Raw genomic sequence first — 20,989 nt, 5'->3', positions numbered from 1 at the left:
GAAGCACATTCTGAGCATTAGTACAGCTCTATCTATTCATTATCTATCGTGTATTATAATAACATGAATACAGTTAACCCGCGAGGATGATCTCAGGCACATCAATGACGGCAATAAATTTGCAACACGAACGCAATGAATGGCTTTCCTTGAAGATACAACAATGAAAGTATCGTTTGAAAGCAAATACACGCGTAATTTACTGAAATTCTCGTACTTTGTTCTACCTTGTTTTCAATGACGTCCTACATAAATACAATCTCACAGCGCAATATAATCCTATTCCTTGCTTGGATTAAAACAAGTTATGATTGATATAAATACAAGGACATCTTTTAATCAAATAAGCAGTAATATAATGTATTTATTAATTTATTCATGTTCTCCATAAAACGGGTTTGCACCAATATATTAGGGAGAAGATTACAAATTTGAGGTACATGTAAGAATAAAAGGTCATGGAGGCAGTTTTACTATTTTGCGACATGTCAAAAGATTTACATTACGAGTCTAAAAAGGTAGTTGTGAGGCACATACAAGTTAGCCTCTTTCAAAAAATAAAAGTTTATTACTTTGACTATAGCGGGAATAGGCATATTGGGGTTCCATGATAACTCGACACAATGACAATTCTAGAACCGGGAAAAGGCATATTGGGGTTACATGATAACTCAACACAATGAAATCAACTAGAGCCGGAAATAGGCATATTGGGGTTCCATTACAACTTGACACAATGACAATTCTAGAGCTGGGAAAATGCATATTGGGGTTACATGATAACTCAACACAATGAAATCAACTAGAGCCGGAAATAGGCATATTGGGGTTCCATTATAACTTGACACAATGACAATTCTAGAGCTGGGAAAATGCATATTGGGGTTACATGATAACTCAACACAATGACATCGACTAGACCCGGAAATAGGCATATTGGGGTTCCATGATAACTCGACACAATGACAATTCTAGAGCTGGGAAAATGCATATTGGGGTTACATGATAACTCAACACAATGAAATCAACTAGAGCCGGAAATAGGCATATTGGGGTTCCATTATAACTTGACACAATGACAATTCTAGAGCTGGGAAAATGCATATTGGGGTTACATGATAACTCAACACAATGACATCGACTAGAGCCGGAAATAGGCATATTGGGGTTCCATTATAACTTGACACAATGACAATTCTAGAGCTGGGAAAATGCATATTGGGGTTACATGATAACTCAACACAATGACATCGACTGGAGCCGGAAATAGGCATATTGGGGTTCCATGATAACTCAACAAAATTACAATTCAACACATCTTTAAAAAGTGATTACTTATCCGTTTATTTTCGGCAACTAAAGAGCTTAAAAAAACTCTTGGAGCCTGGTCTATGCTTCCAAGCATTTAAAGATATTAAAAAAAAAACTAAATGCTCGAGCGAAAAAAAAAATTTTTTTTTACAAAACTGTATTGTTAATTTATTGTGAAATGTATTGTTCCCTATTAGATGTATGGAAAAATCTTGCAAACATCTAAAAAAACAGAATCTCTCAGTTTGTAAAAATAATAATTTATAATTATTTCAGAAAAATGTGAAGAACATGTACATTTCATATATTTATTTTCCTCTTTTCTGATATTAAATAATTTTGTTTTGAAAGTTTTGAGAGCGGATTTGATTGCTTGAAGACGGAATGCCTTCCAAATAATATTTATATTATAACATAAAAGGGGAAAATAAATGTTCACTTAATCTGTTATTTGGTTTTAACGTAGTCGTATTTTAAATGGTCGTAAAGTGAAGATATTCATCATTTTGCTAGCTATACATCGCCGAATTCAACTGGTTGTAACGAGAAGTATTTCCATAATCTTAAGATTGACGTAATAGGGTATTATTACTTTTTTTTATTAAGGCGATGCACTACGTCGTGTAATACTTTAAATTGAGCCGTTATCAATAACAACCCTTACGTAGATGGCGATAAGGTTTAAATTCCCGCTTAACACTATCCGCCAGTTTTGATTTATGCAAGAAAAAAACATGACCAAAAAGTGCCTTTTATTTTATTTTGTGGATGTTCAGGCATAAATATTTAATTTTTTTCGATCATTTTATAAATGACTTAATTTGCCACATTATACAGTAAAATCATAACCCAAAATGTTTTCGTAAGTAGGAGATTTTGAACTTTAAAGCAGTTTTCATAGGCCTCATACATTTTTTTCTGCGTTTATAAAAAGACTTATCCAAAAAAACTCGATTATTTCAAAGGCCAAGATGTATTCTACTCGCAGTATTTAATTAAAGCATCTGAAACATTTCTAGGCGACCAAATTTTCAAACCAAAAACACGTGATTTTGCATTACTACGTATGGCATCGCCTTAAAAATTACGATAGAGAAGGTATTTTTAATTTTATTTTTATGTTGACGAATAAATTTTCTATAGCAATTTTAAATGTGCCACTTTAGATTTGCCGCCAAAACGACATGTTCGTTTTATTCGTGAATTCGGCGGCGTTGTCGTCACTCCAGGCAAAGCTGATGACAGCCGTCTTACCAATCAGTGACGGTTTGTGCGTCATAGTAGCCAGTTTTTAAAATTAATAATGATGAATGAAAATATTTAAATTATACATTTTTATTACGATGACCAGAATCAGAAAATTAAACTTTAAATCTTCCACATATTTTTAACGTTGTTCATAGTTTGTGAATACCTCTCTATCTTGCATATTGTATCAACCTTACCTAATATATTTTTTAAATGTGATTAACGCACATGAGTAGCATCTTTAAGTCGAAGCTTAATGCCAAATCACCATTTTGATTAATTTTTTAACGAATTGGTGTACATTAGGGATACTAAAAAAATATGCTTTAGATAAATTGAAGGTTTTCCTATCGCTTCGTTGGAGTAGAATACAAAAAATAAAATTGCTCAGTAAAATTTTTAATTACAAACTACTAAAAAAAAAATTTTTTCACTAGAAATGTATGAACGCATATAAATATTAATATAAATATTATTATGTTATGTATAATAGTATAATATAATATAAATATAAGAAGGGTAAGAAAAAACATATTTTATAGATTACTAGTAGTTCTTTGAAGGACCAAAAAAGTATGTTTGTAGTTTTCTTTAATTTTATAAATCACAACAAAAATTTCTTTTGAAATCATAAGATTTGTAAGTAGGTACTTAAATACCTACCTACATAATTGTAAATCATAATATATTTCATGCAATTTTTTTTAATTTCAAATAAACGCCTGAAAATTCTTTTTACAAACTTTCTTCGGGCAGGTAGATACCGCATATACGTGAATAAGTAAGTACAATTAAACACGACGAATTCACATTTGAAAAAAGAATCTTTATGGATCCGTTAAAACGGCCACATTATGTCGGCAAAACGTACGACATTTACAGGCGAAATGCAAAAGGTTGAGTAAAACAGGACTTCACTACGCTCAGTCATAAGAAGTAAACCCCTTCTCCAAAGAGGAATAATAAAAAATATTGTTTTTAAATCCGCATCAGAGAGCGCGCAAAAGTGTATTTTTTTCTTGCCCAACTAGCCTTTTCCGTAAGCACATCACCGGGAAACGCACTTAAAGTACTAAACAGGCAGATTTATTAACTTAACGCTTGATTTATGATCGACCATCCGACACAATCGTTAACAAACGCTAAAAGGATATAATTTATTGTGTATTGCGAGGAACCAAGAAAATTAGCGTAAGGAAACATTATCGGAAAAGATATTAAAAACTAACAACAATAAATAATTAAATCAACCAGAGAAGAACTGACCAAAAATGTAATAAATTACTCAAATATCAATTTAACGGAATGGAGACCAGTTGAATGGGAGAAAAAAAATTAAGGGAATTGATCTTCTCCATCTTTCCAAAGAACCTCATAAAACATAATAATTTCGGTTTTCGGTGCATGGGTGCGTGATTTTAAATTGCATTCCTGCGTAGTGCGTAAAATTATTCAAGTTAAACGAATTTTAATTTTTAAAAATTGGACCTGATAAGTGTACACCCTATCAGACAAGCAATAGAGTAGATAACTACCAAAATTAATTTATGAATTATTAAGCCTTTATTTGAATTATGTATTTCTTTTTTTTTTAATTTTCAACAGATGATAAGATGAATTAATAGATTGAAGATACGTTACTGAGACAACGCGCGTGGTTTCGCTGAACTAGGTCCAGTGGACGTACTTTAGCGGTCCGTTCTCAACACATTCTTGGGATGGCTATCGTTTTCATAAGCGGTTCTACATGTTTTGTTCCATTAGTAATAATGTAAGGTGTCTTATGATTGTATTGTTGTCTTTTTATTTTTTTTATTTTTTTTTATTCTAGATAAAAGAAAATTACATTTTTCACTTATTTAACTAGAAATAACATATATATTACGCATAAATATATTACACACTGATATTATTCACTTTCATTGTTTTGTTGATTGAGCATAAAACTGAGCAATTTTTTTTTAAATGTACCTATACTTTTTTCATTTTTAATTTCGTCTGGGAGGCAATTGTATATGTTGCTTCCCTCGTAACCAATGGATTGCTTGCCATAATGAGTATGTATGGTGTTTAAATGTATTTTATCGTGTTGCCGTGTAAAGTGTGTGTGTACTTGGGACGTTTTAATGAGTTCTGTATTTGTATGTATGAGTTTATTATTTATTTTGTAAATAAGAAGACATATATTATATTCATATAATTTTCTTAATTTTAATAGTTTTGTTTCCATATATAATTTTTTTGTTGATGTTCTAGATTTGAAGTGAAATAGTTTTTTGATTACTTTGTTTTGTGTTACCTGTAGTTCGTTTATATATGTTTCACATGTATTTCCCCAGATTTCAACCAAGTAGTTTAAATGTGAGTGTACGAGGCTATAATATAAACCTTTTTTAATTTTATTTGGTAACTATTTTAATAATGTCATTGATTTTCAAGTTTGCTAACATTCGAAAATTTAATTTCTTCTTTTGAAAGGCAATCCCGAGGCAAATATTTTTTTATACAACTACTCTCAGCTTTATTACAATTTCATTATAATATCCCGTGATTTTCCATGGGTGTGCGCTAGTAATTTAATATTCGTATTAAATGAAACTTACCGGAATGTCGAACTATGACGATGATACACGATGTGGCGTCGTCGGATCCCATTATATTAACATTTTCTGAAACAAAAAATAATTTTAGGAACATAGCATTCATAGCCAACAGTTTATAATTCTGTGAACTAAATAAGAATTCAAACTATTTCACAATAAAAATAAGAATAACTATGTATTTTTTAAACAACACGGAAGACAAATATCACAGTATAGTGAAATTCACGGCATATGACTTATGAACAACCATTCACTTTTGAAAGTTGCTGGAAATAGCTTGAATCTTTGATATTGTCTCTTATATTTTAACTGACACGGTTAAAAATGGCGTGAATAATTACATAAAGGTGTATTTTTGTTGTTATGTCTTGAGAACCTTCACTAAAGTGGGCAAGCCACCCAGTGAGGCCAACATTACTGGAAAACTTTGAAATGTTAAAAATATTGTACCAAATAAAAAATATGTGTACCTGTAAGAAACTGTAAGCAGATTTAACACAATATTTAATTGGTACTTACCAATGAATGGTTTAGTTAAGTTTAATAAATAATTTGATTTAACAAAATGCAGCAAAAAAACCGCGTTGTTGATAGCTCGGTTGTAAGCTCTTCATATCCTTTAAAATATATTTAAACAACGCAGTAAATGGATAAAATAGAACAGGTATAAATTAATGGGTTTGGTTAGGTTAGTTTGGGATACGTTAGGGTACGTTAGATTGCGTTATGTTAAGTCAGGTTAGGTTAAGTTTGTTGTTTTTGCTCTTTTCGCTAACTGTTCTTAAATGTTCCGTTTAGTCATGGAACCGCATATCTATAATAGAAAAATAGCTTTCAACGGAGCTTTAATCAGAAAAACTGTATGGGGGTAGTAGACTAGTAAGGTAACAGTCAGCAAAAGCATCATTTAGTGAAAGGTCTGTATGGGGATAGTAGTAGACTAATAAGGTAACAGTCAGCAAAAGCATCATTTAGTGAAAGGTCTGTATGGGGATAGTAGTAGACTAATAAGGTAACAGTCAGCACAAGCACCATTTAGTGAAAGGACTGTATGGGGGTAGTAGTAGACTAGTAAGGTATCAGTCAGAACAAGCACCATTTAGTGAAAGGACTGTATGGGGGTAGTAGTAGACTAGTAAGGTATCAGTCAGAACAAGCACCAATTAGTGAAAGGACTGTATGGGGGTAGTAGTAGACTAGTAAGGTACCAGTCAGCACAAGCACCATTTAGTGAAAGGACTGTATAGGGGTAGTAATCTAAAGCTGTACTCACTGTCGTGAGGCACCGTGGCGGCCATCTCCCGCTGCTGTACGTACAGCAGACCAACGGGCCCCACCACCTTGGAGGGGGTGCCCAGCAGCTGTGCCGCCGTGTCCCGGTACACGGGGTGCGCCGCGAACAGGGAGCGCGTGTCTGCCGGACACTCCTCCTGCAGGACGCCGTTCAGCACGAGCACCATTCTGAAGAAGAAAACAGTAGTTGGTTTATTTTGTCGCAAAATATAACAACATTGACAAGACATAAAGTATCAATCCAATATCACAAATCTAATAGTGAAATGACCATCCACTTAGGAAGTCCTCACACTGCTCACATAGTTTTTGCACTGTTACGATAAGACAAACATTTCATCATCACATCGACCACCTGATTCGAATTAAGGCGTGTAATATTTTTAATTGAGCCGCTATCAATAACAATCCTTACGTAGATGGCGATAAGGTTTAAATTCCCGCTTAACACCATCCGCCTGTTTAGATTTATGCAAGAAAAAAACATGGCCAAAAAATGCCTTTTATTTTATTTTGTGGATGTTCAGGCATAAACATTTAATTTTTTTCCGATCATTTTATAAATAACTTAATTTTCCACATTATACAATAAAATCATAACCGAAAATGGGTTCGTAAGTAGGAGATTTTGAACTTTAAAGCAGTTTTCATAAGCCTATACATTATTTTTTTCTGGGCTTATAAAAAGACCTATATAAAAAAACTCGATTATTTCAAAGGTCAAGATGTATTCTACTCGCAGTATTTAATTGCATCTGAAACATTTCTAGGCGACCAAATTTTCAAACCAAAAACATATGATTTTGCATTACTGCGTATGGCATCGCCTTAAGCAAAGATATAGCTCAAAACTGTATTTTATTCAATCGTGTAAAATCGTTCTCAAACCCAAAAAAAATATCCGATCAGAATTAGAAAATTTTAATCTAAACATTACTTATCCTGATAAAATGCGACATCGCCTTCAATTTTCATTGCTAGATAAATTTATTTTCTAGGCTTATGAAAAGGTGTATAAAAAATTTACTCGATTAGCGTTCAGGCAAGATGCACGGAGAAAAATGACGTAATCCGCTTAAAATCGGAATTACAGGCCCTTAACGAATGAATTGATCGGTTTCCTGATTTAATAAAATACGACGTTAGACCACGTGTACGTAATAATCCTAATATTTTCGCATTTCGTCATGTTAAATATCAAGGCAAATGCAGGTGCACGAACACGTGTTCCAAAATATTAGAAATTTACTAAAAGTTTATCAGTAAACGGCCTGTAATCCCGTTTTTAACTGGACTATCAATTATTTGAAGAAATTCTTAATAAACTAACAGTACTAATTTTTTCTCACTTAACGCTATATTTTACTAAAATTATTTTGGAAGATAAAAACAAATCATGATTTTCGTGGTTATGAAGTTCCCAAAAAACTCATCACCTTTATAAAATAATTTTTAGCTGTACGCAAAAATATATTGCACAGAGTCCGTAATTTACGCCAATATACTTACCTACGAGTACACCTTATTATTGCGAGTATATTATTGTTCAACAAACAATTTATAGCTGGTATTATAAACAAAACTTACAACTCTAACATACTAAATAGTATTGTATGCAAACAAGGAAAGTTGTCGTGTTAGCCGTGTGTTAGTGAAACTCGCATAATATATCATACTGAATCTAAACAACGTAGAAAATACATGGACTATGTCAGTGTTGTCTACTAAATCATATAATATTGCAAGCTCTAAAGTTCATTAATAATAAAAGGTGAAATACATCTTAATACATCACAGCAGACAATCAACACAACGAGTGGTGTATTAATAACATAATTCAACACAAAATTTCAATAATGCATAACTACTTGAAATGTACATAATTAAGTTTACAAAGACCCAGGTTAAAATAGAATTTCCAGGCGTGCCATGTGTTATGACCAGGTTAATACTGTACTAAATGCAGACGAATCATGGTGTGTTGTCAGTAAGTAATCTTACCTTAAAACACCTCTTTTTATTCTTTGTACTTAACACAATTTAATTACAATGCCATCTTAAATAAAATTTCACACAGATTAATTGTTTATAATATACAAATATTATATTTAATCGATGCGAACAATATGAACAACTCCCAAACGAAAAAGACGGAAAAATATTTGGTCGCATCTGGAAATTGAACCCTGTACCTCTGTTTTGCAGGGGTATTCCGACCTTATCAACTTCCGTCATTTTTAACAGTATCATACTTCGACTAAGAACTCCAACATTATATTAATTTTCTGAACGATATATTTTGGCTGCAATCTTAATGCATGACTGCAAGATTTTACAAGAATTAAATTGTGTTTTTGGATGGATACATCCTTTTTTATTTTAATAATATTTGGCTAATTTATATAGCGCCGTTTTCGTGAGAAATCACCTCATGGGCGCTGATATAATAAATGATATTGATTGATTTTTAGTCTAGTCTGAAGTCTAGGATGAATATTCTTTTTTTAATAACTTATTGAGTAAAATCTTAAATTATGTTATAATATTATGTCGCATTTATAATTTATATATGTAAATATGATATTATATGTTTGACTAATATAACTTACAATTGGTGGTGGTTACAATTTATTATAAACAATGAAGGATTAGTTGTAAGACATTGAGGATTGATTATCGTTTATAAGCAATAAGTTGAAATAATTTCCAAATAAGCGAGATTACTATATTACCATGATAGTATTGCATAATATTTAATATCTAAATGGCAATAAACTTTTGTTCATTTTATTTTATATTATCGTAACAAACAGTACGTAATTTGGTTAGAGTGATGAAACAATTTACAGATATTAAAAATTTCAAGGTGTACCTGTCATATGTTTCCTTGTAATGTCTTATATGTGTGTGTACAGTGTATAGGTGAAGGTGTGTATGCGCATTGAACAGTTTATATTATTGACATGATGCTACTTTTAATTTTAGGCAATGAATTCGAAAAAATGTCGATGGATTTAATTGAATGTATGAAGAACACAGTTAATTAGGGAAAAGATAATTAATCTAAGAAAAAATAATACAACGCTGCTATTATACGCGTAAACCGCCAAATACAAGTCAACTTGCTTTTTACTTTTGAAGTGATGAAATGATCCAATAATAATAATATTATTTATTCTCTTTGTATATTCCTACACACAAATTCGCACTGTTTTCGGTAGATTAAAAAACAATTAAAACATCAATACCATCATAAAGTTTACGTTAGGCACCGAGATTTTTTTCTGATTTCGCTATTGTAGGTACATTAGCTGTTGAAAAAAGTGGTCGGATCGGAAAGTTGTCGTATCGTGAAGTCGTTGTAACTCGTGGCACCCCTGCACACGTGACAGTGTTTACCGAAGCACAATATGATTATTGGGAAATTATTATTCCAGAGCGATTGTTATTATCCAAGGATATATGAATTGCTTCGGCGATACTATGAATTATGCAAAAGTAAAGTTCACGACACCGGGGCACGCATCTCATAGTCTGCAAATGGCTGAATGAGAATGCAAAGTAACATGCCCGCAGCAATAAGCAGTAATACCAGTATTTTCCTAAATAAAACATCCAGCGAACAATGCGAGGAATATTCAAGTTACATTGGTGCAATGCATTTTGACGTTTTGACGAGCAGAGCGGTAGGACCTTTGGCTTTGGGCCAAGTCGCGATTATCACACATATACCTCAAGGATCTCATTACTTAATTTATTTACTTTATAAATACTTTTTTATACAGTTATGGAGGTTATAATCATTGAACAATAAAATAACAACATTTAAAACGGAAGACAAAAAAATAGAATAACAATATACATTTTATAACAGTTTTAATGAAGTTGCTACAAAAAATGTAATTATGAAATAATGCCCCTGTTTACATTTAAAAACAGATTAATATCAACAATAAGGGCGAGTTGTTTCACAGAAACTGAACAATTCATCAAATTTCAAAGTCGATCAACAAGTTATGTGAAGGTTCTATTCAAGTTCTGTTATTATTTAAGTTTTGTAAAGTTGCTGGCCATAAATGATATAATAATAGAAATTGAATAGAATATTCACAGAACTTGAAAATCAACTTTGAAATTTGATGAATTGTAAAAATTCCGTAAAAAACCCGTCCTAAGAGACAGTTATTTTAATCAATTCAAACTACTGAAAGCAAAAAAGCAAGGAAAGATATGAAAAAATACAATAAAATAATAACTTTTCTATGATATAATTTGATCGAATTTTATTTTTATAACTATGTTTTGAGTTTTTGGAAGTTCGTGTTAAACACTTCGATATCTGTGCGAAACGCATAAATTAATCTATTTTATCCTTACTCTGCCAAATGCACGTTCCATGCATCATTTCCATACATCAGGGTTGGCATCATTACAGCCAAAGATATTAGAAGAACGAGATATGCTATGTTGGCCGCCGGACCGTAGCCGGAGTACTACCTAATTAGGGTACTTTGAACGGTATCGGGACGTGTACGCACAGAAATCTGTGTATTAGTGCGGATACCTTAGCGCAAGCGAAGGTGTGCAGTAGTATTGGTGAACAAAACCGGCGACACTCGGCAAAACAATTCCACTCAGTACGAACTGCTCATAGCACATCTCGTTCTTCTAATATCTTTGATTACAGCACTGTGGATTGCTAACATTGATTCTATTTAATCAGTATCAGTGAATAGTATCAAATCCTAACAAACATTTTTTTTAAATGTTCCACTACGTTTCATTCTGAATTTCTACCGATTTATAATATATTTTCTATAAACACAAAGTTTTCAAGATTAAAAAAACGACAAGTCCCTCAATAGAAAATCGCAACGTATGCTCCGAAAATTATAAAAAAAACAACTGGTTCTGTTATTTAACATGGTATAAGTATGAAAAAACGTAGTGTTTCTTTAAATGCTACTTATGATTTTTGTAGAGAGATTTTTGTTATTTTTTTGTATGCAATATTTACGTTTAGGCATATTCATTATAATCGGTTTTCGAATATTGGCGCGCTTCCTCTAACATTCCTATTTATGTACATACATCCCTTTCAAACCATCTTCTTCTTCACTTTGAACGCTTACTACAAAGCCTTAACTATCAACCTGGCAAGTCCAAAACAGAAGCCTTTCAATTCAATTACCTTGCGATTTAATTTATTGGCCGGATTACAGGAGAATCGGTCTGCTGATGCATTAAATCCGGTCTATCAGAGGCAACCAGTTCCCAGTGAACACTGATCGCCGTAAGGGAGCGTCTTATTTGGTATGCCGGGCCCGGCCGAGAAACGTTTCGAGAGCGTGACGGGTGTTATCTTCGGGATCTGAGATTCAGATAGCGATCGGGGGACATATCTGCATGCGGTCGATGATCACGACCGATGTGTTCCGGCGCGGACTCACGAAAATTCCATCATCTCGAGATTTATGCGAGATGAAAAGCTACTGTTTGATATGGCCGGGGAAAACTTGCTGATTTCTTATTCTGGAGGTTAAAAAAAATTACTTTACTTTGTTGCTGTACAAAATTAGTGATTTCACACTGATAACATGTTCAACACAAGTTTTGAAGGGTTATCAATTTCTAACTATTCATACCCATTGACCAAAGTAATCATGTTAATTTAATGAAATTACTCGTTTTAACCGACTTATCTTGCATGGATTAAATTAGTAATAGGTACGCAGATGTAGCGGATCTGTTTAACTGCACAGAAGCTAGGTAGGTACAAAAAGGCTTTAATATCATATCTTTTAAATCATGACCAATAAAATGTAAGTCTACTCACACTTACGTAAAAAGTCAAATAAATATGTATATAAAATGAACTGCCTGGGGCAACTGAGGAAACTTGGGTCAATAAGGTGAACCAACAGCTTGATTGGCACTTTCCTACTTTCAACCAAAACCTAAAAATAAATGCATACATTTAAGCTATTGTAATATATTATATCATGTATTTATACTATCATATATTTCAATCAATACTAATCTAACCTAGTCTACCTAAAAGTTTTGCATGTGATAGTATCTCTAACTTTTTATATCCATTTAGAGTTTCTGTTAATTGTATATTTTCTGATGTCATTGTATATTTTATACCGTTGAATAAATAAACGAAATAAATAAATGAAGAACCATGATAAATTTGTTACTTTTATACAAATTGTCTTAACGCGATGCCATACGTAGTAATGCAAAATCATGTGTTTTTGGTTTGAAAATTTGGTCGCCTAAAAATGTTTCAGATGCTTTAATTAAATACTGCGAGTAGAATACATTTTGGCCTTTGAAATAATCGAGTATTTTTTAGATAAGTCTTTTTATAAACCCAGAAAAAAATAATGTAAAGGCCTATGAAAACTGCTTTAAAATTCAAAATCTCCTACTTACGAAACCATTTTCGGTTATGATTTTATTGTACAATGTGGCAAATTAAGTTATTTATAAAATGATCGAAATTTTTTTAAATATTTATGCTTGAACATCCTCAAAATAAAATAAAAGGCACTTTTGGCCATTCTTTTTTCTTGCATAAATCAAAACAGGCGGATGGTGTTAAGCGAGAATTTAAACCTTATATGAAAACATATTTTTACGACTCGAACAAACATCGACTTTTTTCTACTTTCTTAAAATATAATATGCATGTATTATATATGTAAACCTTCCGGAAGCAATTCTCTAAATGATAATGAAAACCCTATCAAAATCCATTGCGTAGTTTACAAGAACTAAGCGCAAAGACAGACAGACGCGGATAGCGACTTTATTTTATACTATTTAGAGATGTTATTGTATCATCAAAAGAAGAAACATAGTTAAATACTTAATGTGAACTATAAATCTATAAAATGTACTTAATGCATTTAAGCAAGGAGAAGTAAAAACATTGTAAATTATAAATGTGTCACAAATTTTAGAATAAAAAGGTTTTCTAGAATAAAGGTAAATAAAAGATAAGGATTGATAAGCATTGGAAATTTCATTCTCAAGTACCTACATTATATTATTAAATTTTCAAGGCACCACGTCGTGTAATATTTGCAATCGGGCCGCTAACAATAAAACTCCTTATGTAGATGGCGATAAGGTTTAAATTCCCGCTTAAGAGGAACGGCTGCGCGGCCTTCTTCATACAAAACTTAAATTTGGATTTGAAAATACTCGACCAAACTGAATAGTTATTTTTACAAACCAAATTTATAGCAAATATCTAGTACGGATATATGTTGCTTTATTTATTTGTATTTTAAGTTTAAAAATACAGGCCATTAAAGAATTAAATTTTTTGCAATTTTTTGTGAGTTAATGGTAATTATTTAAAAAATAATCTTTCCCAATGTAAATTAATTTCTATATAAATTAAAAAATAAAAAATTGCAAAAAAAAAGTTTTTGTCTGACTGACTTAAGATTTATATACGACAATTTTTTTTCGCAGATGAAAATTAAAATTAACCAATTAAAATATATTTTTTTAACATTTCATATATTATTTTATTTTATATTTGCATACTAGGTAAGGCAAACTTATTTTTTTTAGAAATTACCATTAAGTCACAAATAATTGCCAAACTTGACTATCAAATCATGAAAAATATATTTCTTTAATGGACCAAATTTTATAATTTGAAACACAAATACATAAAGTAGCACATATCCGACCATTTACTATACTTTTCGAATAAAAAAAATATTTTGCAGTTTGGTTTGGTATTTTGGCGTCACATCCAAATTTAAGTTTTGTATGAAAAAGGCCAAGTATTGCAAGAAAAAAAAACTTCGCGAAAAAGTGCGTTTTATTTGACTATTGAAAAAATATTTAAATGTTTTACCATAATTTTCATAAGCCTTTAAAGCAGTTTTTATAGTCCCGATATAAATTATTTTCTGGACTCATAAAAAGACCTATAAAAATTCGAATACTATACTCGCAGTATATAATGTTTCTAAGCGATCAAATTTTGAAATCAAAGATGCATGATTTTGCATTACTAAGTAGTGCTTTCGTCACACTATGAATTTAAGCCCTTCAAGCGTAATATTTCTACTTAACTATCAAATTTCGAAATTTGGAAAGTGACTACAGCCACTGACAAAAAAATGTTAGTGGAAAATTAAGTTTTAAAATGTCAAAAATTAATTCCAATTCGTTAGAATACAGCGCTTAATTGTTCATTGCATTTGTCTTTTGCGTCAATTATGTTTTGATCTTAATCATAAATCATTTTTTTCACAGTAGATCCCTGAAAATTTCTTATTGGCAACTTTCGTGGCGTATGTAGTGGCCTGCAGAATTGAGAGGGTGAGCGATAATCGAACAACGTTTACATGTAAATGTGAAGATTGAGGAATCATACACGAATATTAATATCAACGCCATTTCTCCGCAGGGGTAGGCTGAAGACAGAACTCGACAAACAACTCAGTCTTGACACACACTCTTTGTTTCATTGGCATCCATACATCGTTGCATACATACCTTCTGTTATTATGACTCTCAAGTATTTGGTAATTAAATATAGGTATTGACTATTGGGGAATAGGTATCTATGTAATATAAATAGCTGTCTAAATGTGCCTACCTAGTGGTTGCAAGGTGCATTTAACAGCAGCTCAAATAATGTAATTCCTTGGAAACGGCATAAACAAGGCAGCATTATCTCTGCATCTCCGGGATAATCAAACGCCAGGATTTATAGGGCCGAGAGTCGGAACATAAGACATAAAACCACTACAACTGCGAGACAACAAGAAACCCGTAAAGAGGTCCGTAAGAATGACTAATAATAGTAAAGAAAAAAGTTAAATAAAAGCGTAAATTTAGCACTTCTATCATGATGGGTTTTTTTTTAATATTAGCGGGTAGACTACTCATACGTACAAAAATAAAAAAATACATTTCTTAAAAGCCTCTAAAATGAACATATCCGATGTGTAACAACATGAACTCAAGCGGAGAAAGGAATAAATGGAGATGGACAAAGAAGAAACAGATAAACGAAGAAGCAGAGAAATAGAGAAACAGAAAAATAGAGAAACAAAAAAATAAAGAAACTGAGATAGAGAGAAATAGAGAAACAGAAACACAGAAACAAATAAATAGAAACAAATACTTAAAGAAACATTCTCTAAACCTTGTACCACCGACAGACTTGCAGTCGCTTGAAGATTGGACTAGTGGAAGGTGAAAGAAGTAGGGAAAGGCAGGGGGATTAACAAGACAGAAGGGCCCATCGCCCATCGCGCATCGTGAGACTGGCACTGTTAATTAGCGGATTGGATCTGCGGGCGGGCGCAATAATTAATCGCCCCGGAGATTGAGTTACACCAGTGGCTAATTGGCGGCGAGTTACTCCTTAATGGCTCCCCGATCCCCGATCCTGGATGCATTTCTTAACAGTACTCGCACAGTCATGTCCGGACGTGTACTTCGCTTTTCCTATTCCTATTCAGTATTCACTTTACATTTAGGCATATTATGTTATTCCGCGGATTATCGTCTTCGAGTTAATTAGAACAGGCAGGAGTATGCTTTATGGTGCGATCTGCATCTGGACTCCTTTCTGAATCGAAAGAATTTAAAGAATTCTTTTTAAACACAAATAAACAACTTTTGATCAAATGTTGTTATTTAAAATTCTGAATAATGGCCCGATATCGCCCGAGCTTACCAATTTAATAAAAAATCTATACCGTCAAAATAAACACGATAAACCAATTTCTTTCATTTGCCCACGTGTAGAGCCAACATTAGAAAAAAATACGAGAAAGAAGGTACTTTTATTTTGTATTTATGTTGACGAATAAATGATCTACAATGATTTAAAATGTTCCTTTTCGATTTACCGCCAAAATGACAGGTTTATTTTTATTAGAAATTCGGCGGCGTTGACGTCACGCCGGGCGACATTGGTGACAGCAGTCTAACCAGCCAGTGGCGTTTTCTATGTCAGAATGTCGTTGTAGTCAGTTGGAAGCGTTTCGTAATGTGCAGTTTCAGATCGTTTTTTAAATCGATAATTATGAATTAAAAAAATAAAATAACATATTTTTAGAACGAAAGTAATAATCAGAAAAATAAACAATGTAAAGATTCATAGCAACAACCTTAAGAAATACCAAACAGAAGTAAAGCGTTCGATCATACATTATTACGTGAGTATGAATTGTATCGGAAGCATTTCCTATCCTTATCCTTATCCTATATTCCTCTTCCTCTCCACTGTACCTACAATTAGTTTTAAAACACATTGAAACTCCCATCTCTAAGCAACTTATGTAATCCTATCTTTGTATTATTTGCTGTTTGTTTCGACAAATGGTTAATCACGGTTTTTAATCATGATCAACGCGTGAGAAAATTACGCATTTTTTATGCAAATACTGATATTCCGTAAGTCATGTTATTACGATAACAACCGGATCACTAGGAAGTTAATATTAGGTACCCGGTAATAGTTAGCAAATTGTACTAATATTTCCGAGTCATACTTTTCCAGGAAATTGTAATAACGTTATCTACAAATTATATGTTAGTGGCGGGAAATTCATTTGATTTTACTACGAAATTCGTGATAACAATCTGACAAATTAATTATGACGCACTCAACGTTATTTAAATACGGGAAAAACTGTAACCGGGAGAAAATTTAACCTCTGCTCAATTGATAACATGGTTAAAATGCAATAAAAACCTATGTGATTTGTTATTTAAATTTTCAAAAACATACGAAAACAGTGATGTCGTAAACCTCTATTCGACACAAATCACACTCTTACATCGTCTAAGTTTCAAAATTATTAACAAGTGAGGTTTGTTTACCTATTTGTCAGAACAATCAGTAGGTATTGAGAGCTGTACCTCAAGTTGAGAGTTGGTTATTTCTATTTCATATTTTACCTGATTCCGATTTTCCAGCGTCCATCAACTATTGAAATAGGCTAACTTCGTCTTTAGTTAAAATGAATTAAATTCAGGAAAATGTATGTATTTTATAAGTAACGTAATTTGTTTGTTATTAACTTTTGACGCCGTGTTGTCTGTACGAATTATTAAAAAAAAGTATAAAGTAAGTACTATAGATGTGTGTATTTTTAAAAATTTACTATAGGGGTACACGTCAGCTAGTCAAATGATAAATTCGGCAAAAAAAGCGAGTGGACCAATTATTTTTACAACCTACCTTTATTGAGATTCAACAAATGAAAATTACTGCCAAACACATTTTCGCGAAGAATTGATTCATATGGAAGAATTTAGAAGAATAGCTACTTTTTTTTCTTCGCTAGGTAGGTATGTCTTACACAAAGATTTTCCTCAAACCAAATTAAATAAGTAATTTGGGGTGAATGTAAGCGCGGTTTAAAAGGAGTCCAGATTTACGTGCGGTGTTCTAATTTGGGTGAATGTAAGCGCGGCACAAAAGGAGTCCAGATCTGCGTGCGGTGTTCTGATTTGGGGTGAATGTAAGCGCGGTAAAAAAGGAGTCCAGATCTACGTGCGGTGTTCTGATTTGGGGTGAATGTAAGCGCGGTATAAAAGGAGTCCAGATCTACGTGCGGTGTTCTGATTTGGGGTGAATGTAAGCGCGGTATAAAAGGAGTCCAGATCTACGTGCGGTGTTCTGATTTGGGGTGAATGTAAGCGCGGTATAAAAGGAGTCCAGATCTACGTGCGGTGTTCTAATTTGGGGTGAATATAAGCGCGGTATAAAAGGAGTCCAGATCTGCGTGCGGTGTTCTAATTTGGGGTGAATATAAGCGCGGTATAAAAGGAGTCCAGATCTGCGTGCGGTGTTCTAATTTGGGGTGAATATAAGCGCGGTATAAAAGGAGTCCAGATCTGCGTGCGGTGTTCTAATTTGGGGTGAATGTAAGCGCGGCATAAAAGAAGTACAGAGTCTTTATATATGTAATTATAAACCACTGAGGTTCAAAACAGGTGATATATTTAGAGTATAAATATAATATATATACCTCTATATTAAAATGTGAATAGTGATAATGATTTCATGGAAAATTTGATGTAGGTAATACCGCACATGTGTCGTTGTTTTTCTCTCTTCTTTACACACATAGGCCCAGTAAAAAGGTGTTCTGTAGAACTCAGAACAGGTAAATTATCAAGTGAGGTCTATAGACCTCAGAACAGGTATATTACCTAGTGAGGTATATAGAAATAAGAACAGGTATATATATTATATATGTTGTAATTAAAGTGACCGGATAAATCATCAAAATGATAATTCATCACGTCGTTAAAAAGTTATATAAAGTCATGGAAAGTGATTAAACAAAAACTTTATTAACTGGGTTAAATAAGTTAGGTTAGGTTAGGTTAGGTTTAATTTTTTTTTCATTGTTTCTAATGACTTTATCACTTTTTAAAGGCGTGTTGAATTGTCACTGTGTCGAGTTATCATGGAACCATAATTAAAAGTCTTACTTTAAAGTAATAAAAACCATATATATTGCACTCCTAGCCTAGATATATTTGACATTTTTCAACAGGTACGAACGTCCGATAACGCGTAAAACCAACTTCAATAAAATATCGGAAATCCGGTTTCAACCACAAAAAAGTAAACAAATTTCAGTCTTATTAAATTATCGGTAAAAATTTAGTAAACGATAATATTTCAAGGACCTAGACGACATCAATTCAAGCAATAATATTTGTAACATAATTAAATTATAGCTTGACTTTAGTTTGAACACGAGTAGTCCTTTATTCTGCACTGATAGCGCCATTAATTGGTCGAAATAAAATAATAATTAGTTTTACAATCACGCAGTCAGGCCGTATGTGGGTAGATACCTACTACTAGTGTAAAACCGCAATGTTTTCTCAGATACCAACCATAGACGTTAAAATTGATAGACCAGTCAGCGAGGGAAGGGGGATACACTGCTTAAGAATTACTGGTCCTTTTTACAATGGCGTGTAAATTTCCGGCTACTTAAAAAACTTAAGGCGATGCACTACGTCGTGTAATATTTTAAATCGAACCGCTATCAATAACACACCTTACGTAGATGGCGATAAGGTTTAAATTCCCGCTTAACACCATCCGCCTGTTTTGATGTATGCAAGAAAAAAACATGGCCAAAAAGTGCCTTTAATTTTATTTTGTGGATGTTCAGGCATAAATATTTTTTTTTTCGATCATTTTATAAATAACTTAATTTGCCACATTATACAATAAAATCATAACAGAAAATGGGTTTGTAAGTAGGAGAGTTTGAACTTTAAAGCAGTTTTCATAGGCCTTTACATTATTTTTTTCTGGGTTTATAAAAAGACTTATCTAAAAAATAATCCACTATTTCAAAGGTCAAGATGTATTCTACTCGCAGTATTTAATTAAAGCATCTGAAAAATTTCTAGGCGACCAAATTTTCAAACCAAAAACACATGATTTTGCATTACTACGTATGGCATCGCCTTAACTACACATCCCAAATAGGGTAAACAAAACATCGGGCTTGTTTCCAAAATTGAATATTGTGTTACAATATTTACAAATGTGTTACAATTTACCCACCTCACTCATTTTTAACGAACATTCAGATCCACAGTATGTACTGCGCTGAAAACTTTTGTACTTCAACGAACTTTATCTTTTGTGCAGGGTCTGGTTATTTCAATGTGCGCTCGTCAGCGGTCAACATACGATAGATGCCGTAGTTTATCTTTCCAAAACATTCTCGAACCCTCCTGGTTCCAAAAATATAATCACGTAGTTGGCATCCAGCTCGTCGAAATGATGCCCAGATTTCAAGTTAAGGCAAGTCTACCATTTATGATGTCTATGTTTCAAACTGCGAATTTGTTGACCTTTATCATAGAGGTAGGCGCATTAAAAAATAAATATTGGCCACGCCACACGTAATTATTATTCTAATTGAATCAGCCTTCTAACTGACCGTAATTTTCCTTCAGCAAGCATATAGTTTACACTTTTCATCTATGTTGGAGCAGAGTACCAAGTGGATGGTGCAAACCAAAAGACAAGTTGATCTGGCTAAGGCTACTCGTATACAGGCAGTTGTGAAAAAGGCTTTTACATTTAAAGGGTAAGGGGAAATAATGATCAATGTCGAAGCCGGGGCGAAAATACATCTGGTAGACAGTTTTGTTAACACCTGCATACATAACTTTTTTCACTGTCCCCACCGTGAGCGGTGATCAATCATGATCAAACGATAAATTCCACGAACGTTTGGCGAAAGAACCTCATAGTAATAATGATTTCATTTTGATGAAATATTGATCTATAAAAATGTTTGTGTCTCCCAGGATTTCACGTTTTTTTAATGATAATTTAATAAATTCTATAAAGTTTTAATCAAAACTTATAGTTCGCCGACAATATAAGTCTCAAATGGCAATAACTTGCTTCTGTAAACGATCATTTAATGCATCGCATAAATAAGTAATTTTGACGGAAATATTTTATATTGTCTGCTTTAGAACTGCTG

The 20,989-nt window shown here is 32.8% G+C and overlaps 1 protein-coding gene across 3 annotated transcripts in view; it reads right to left on the bottom strand.

Moving 5' to 3' along the window:
- The window catches only part of Ntan1 (N-terminal amidohydrolase 1), a 185,637-nt gene that overhangs the window by 13,714 nt on the left and 150,934 nt on the right, over positions 1–20,989 (bottom strand). For all 3 annotated transcript variants that reach the window (XM_089633702.1, XM_089633701.1, XM_089633700.1), the window contains exons 2-3: positions 6,436–6,623; positions 5,163–5,228 (exon numbers count right to left, since the gene is read on the bottom strand). In XM_089633702.1, coding sequence (XP_089489828.1) covers positions 5,163–5,228; positions 6,436–6,622 — 253 coding nt within the window. In that variant the 5' untranslated portion in view covers position 6,623. The remainder of the gene's footprint in view (positions 1–5,162; positions 5,229–6,435; positions 6,624–20,989) is intronic.

Source organism: Hesperophylax consimilis, chromosome 7 (assembly GCF_061612785.1).
Source record: "Hesperophylax consimilis isolate HC1 chromosome 7, BYU_Hcon_1.0, whole genome shotgun sequence".
Classification (NCBI taxonomy): Eukaryota; Metazoa; Arthropoda; class Insecta; order Trichoptera; family Limnephilidae; genus Hesperophylax; species Hesperophylax consimilis.
The sequence above is the reverse complement of the archived record's forward strand: the minus strand, read 5'-3'. Positions and strand labels throughout refer to the sequence as shown.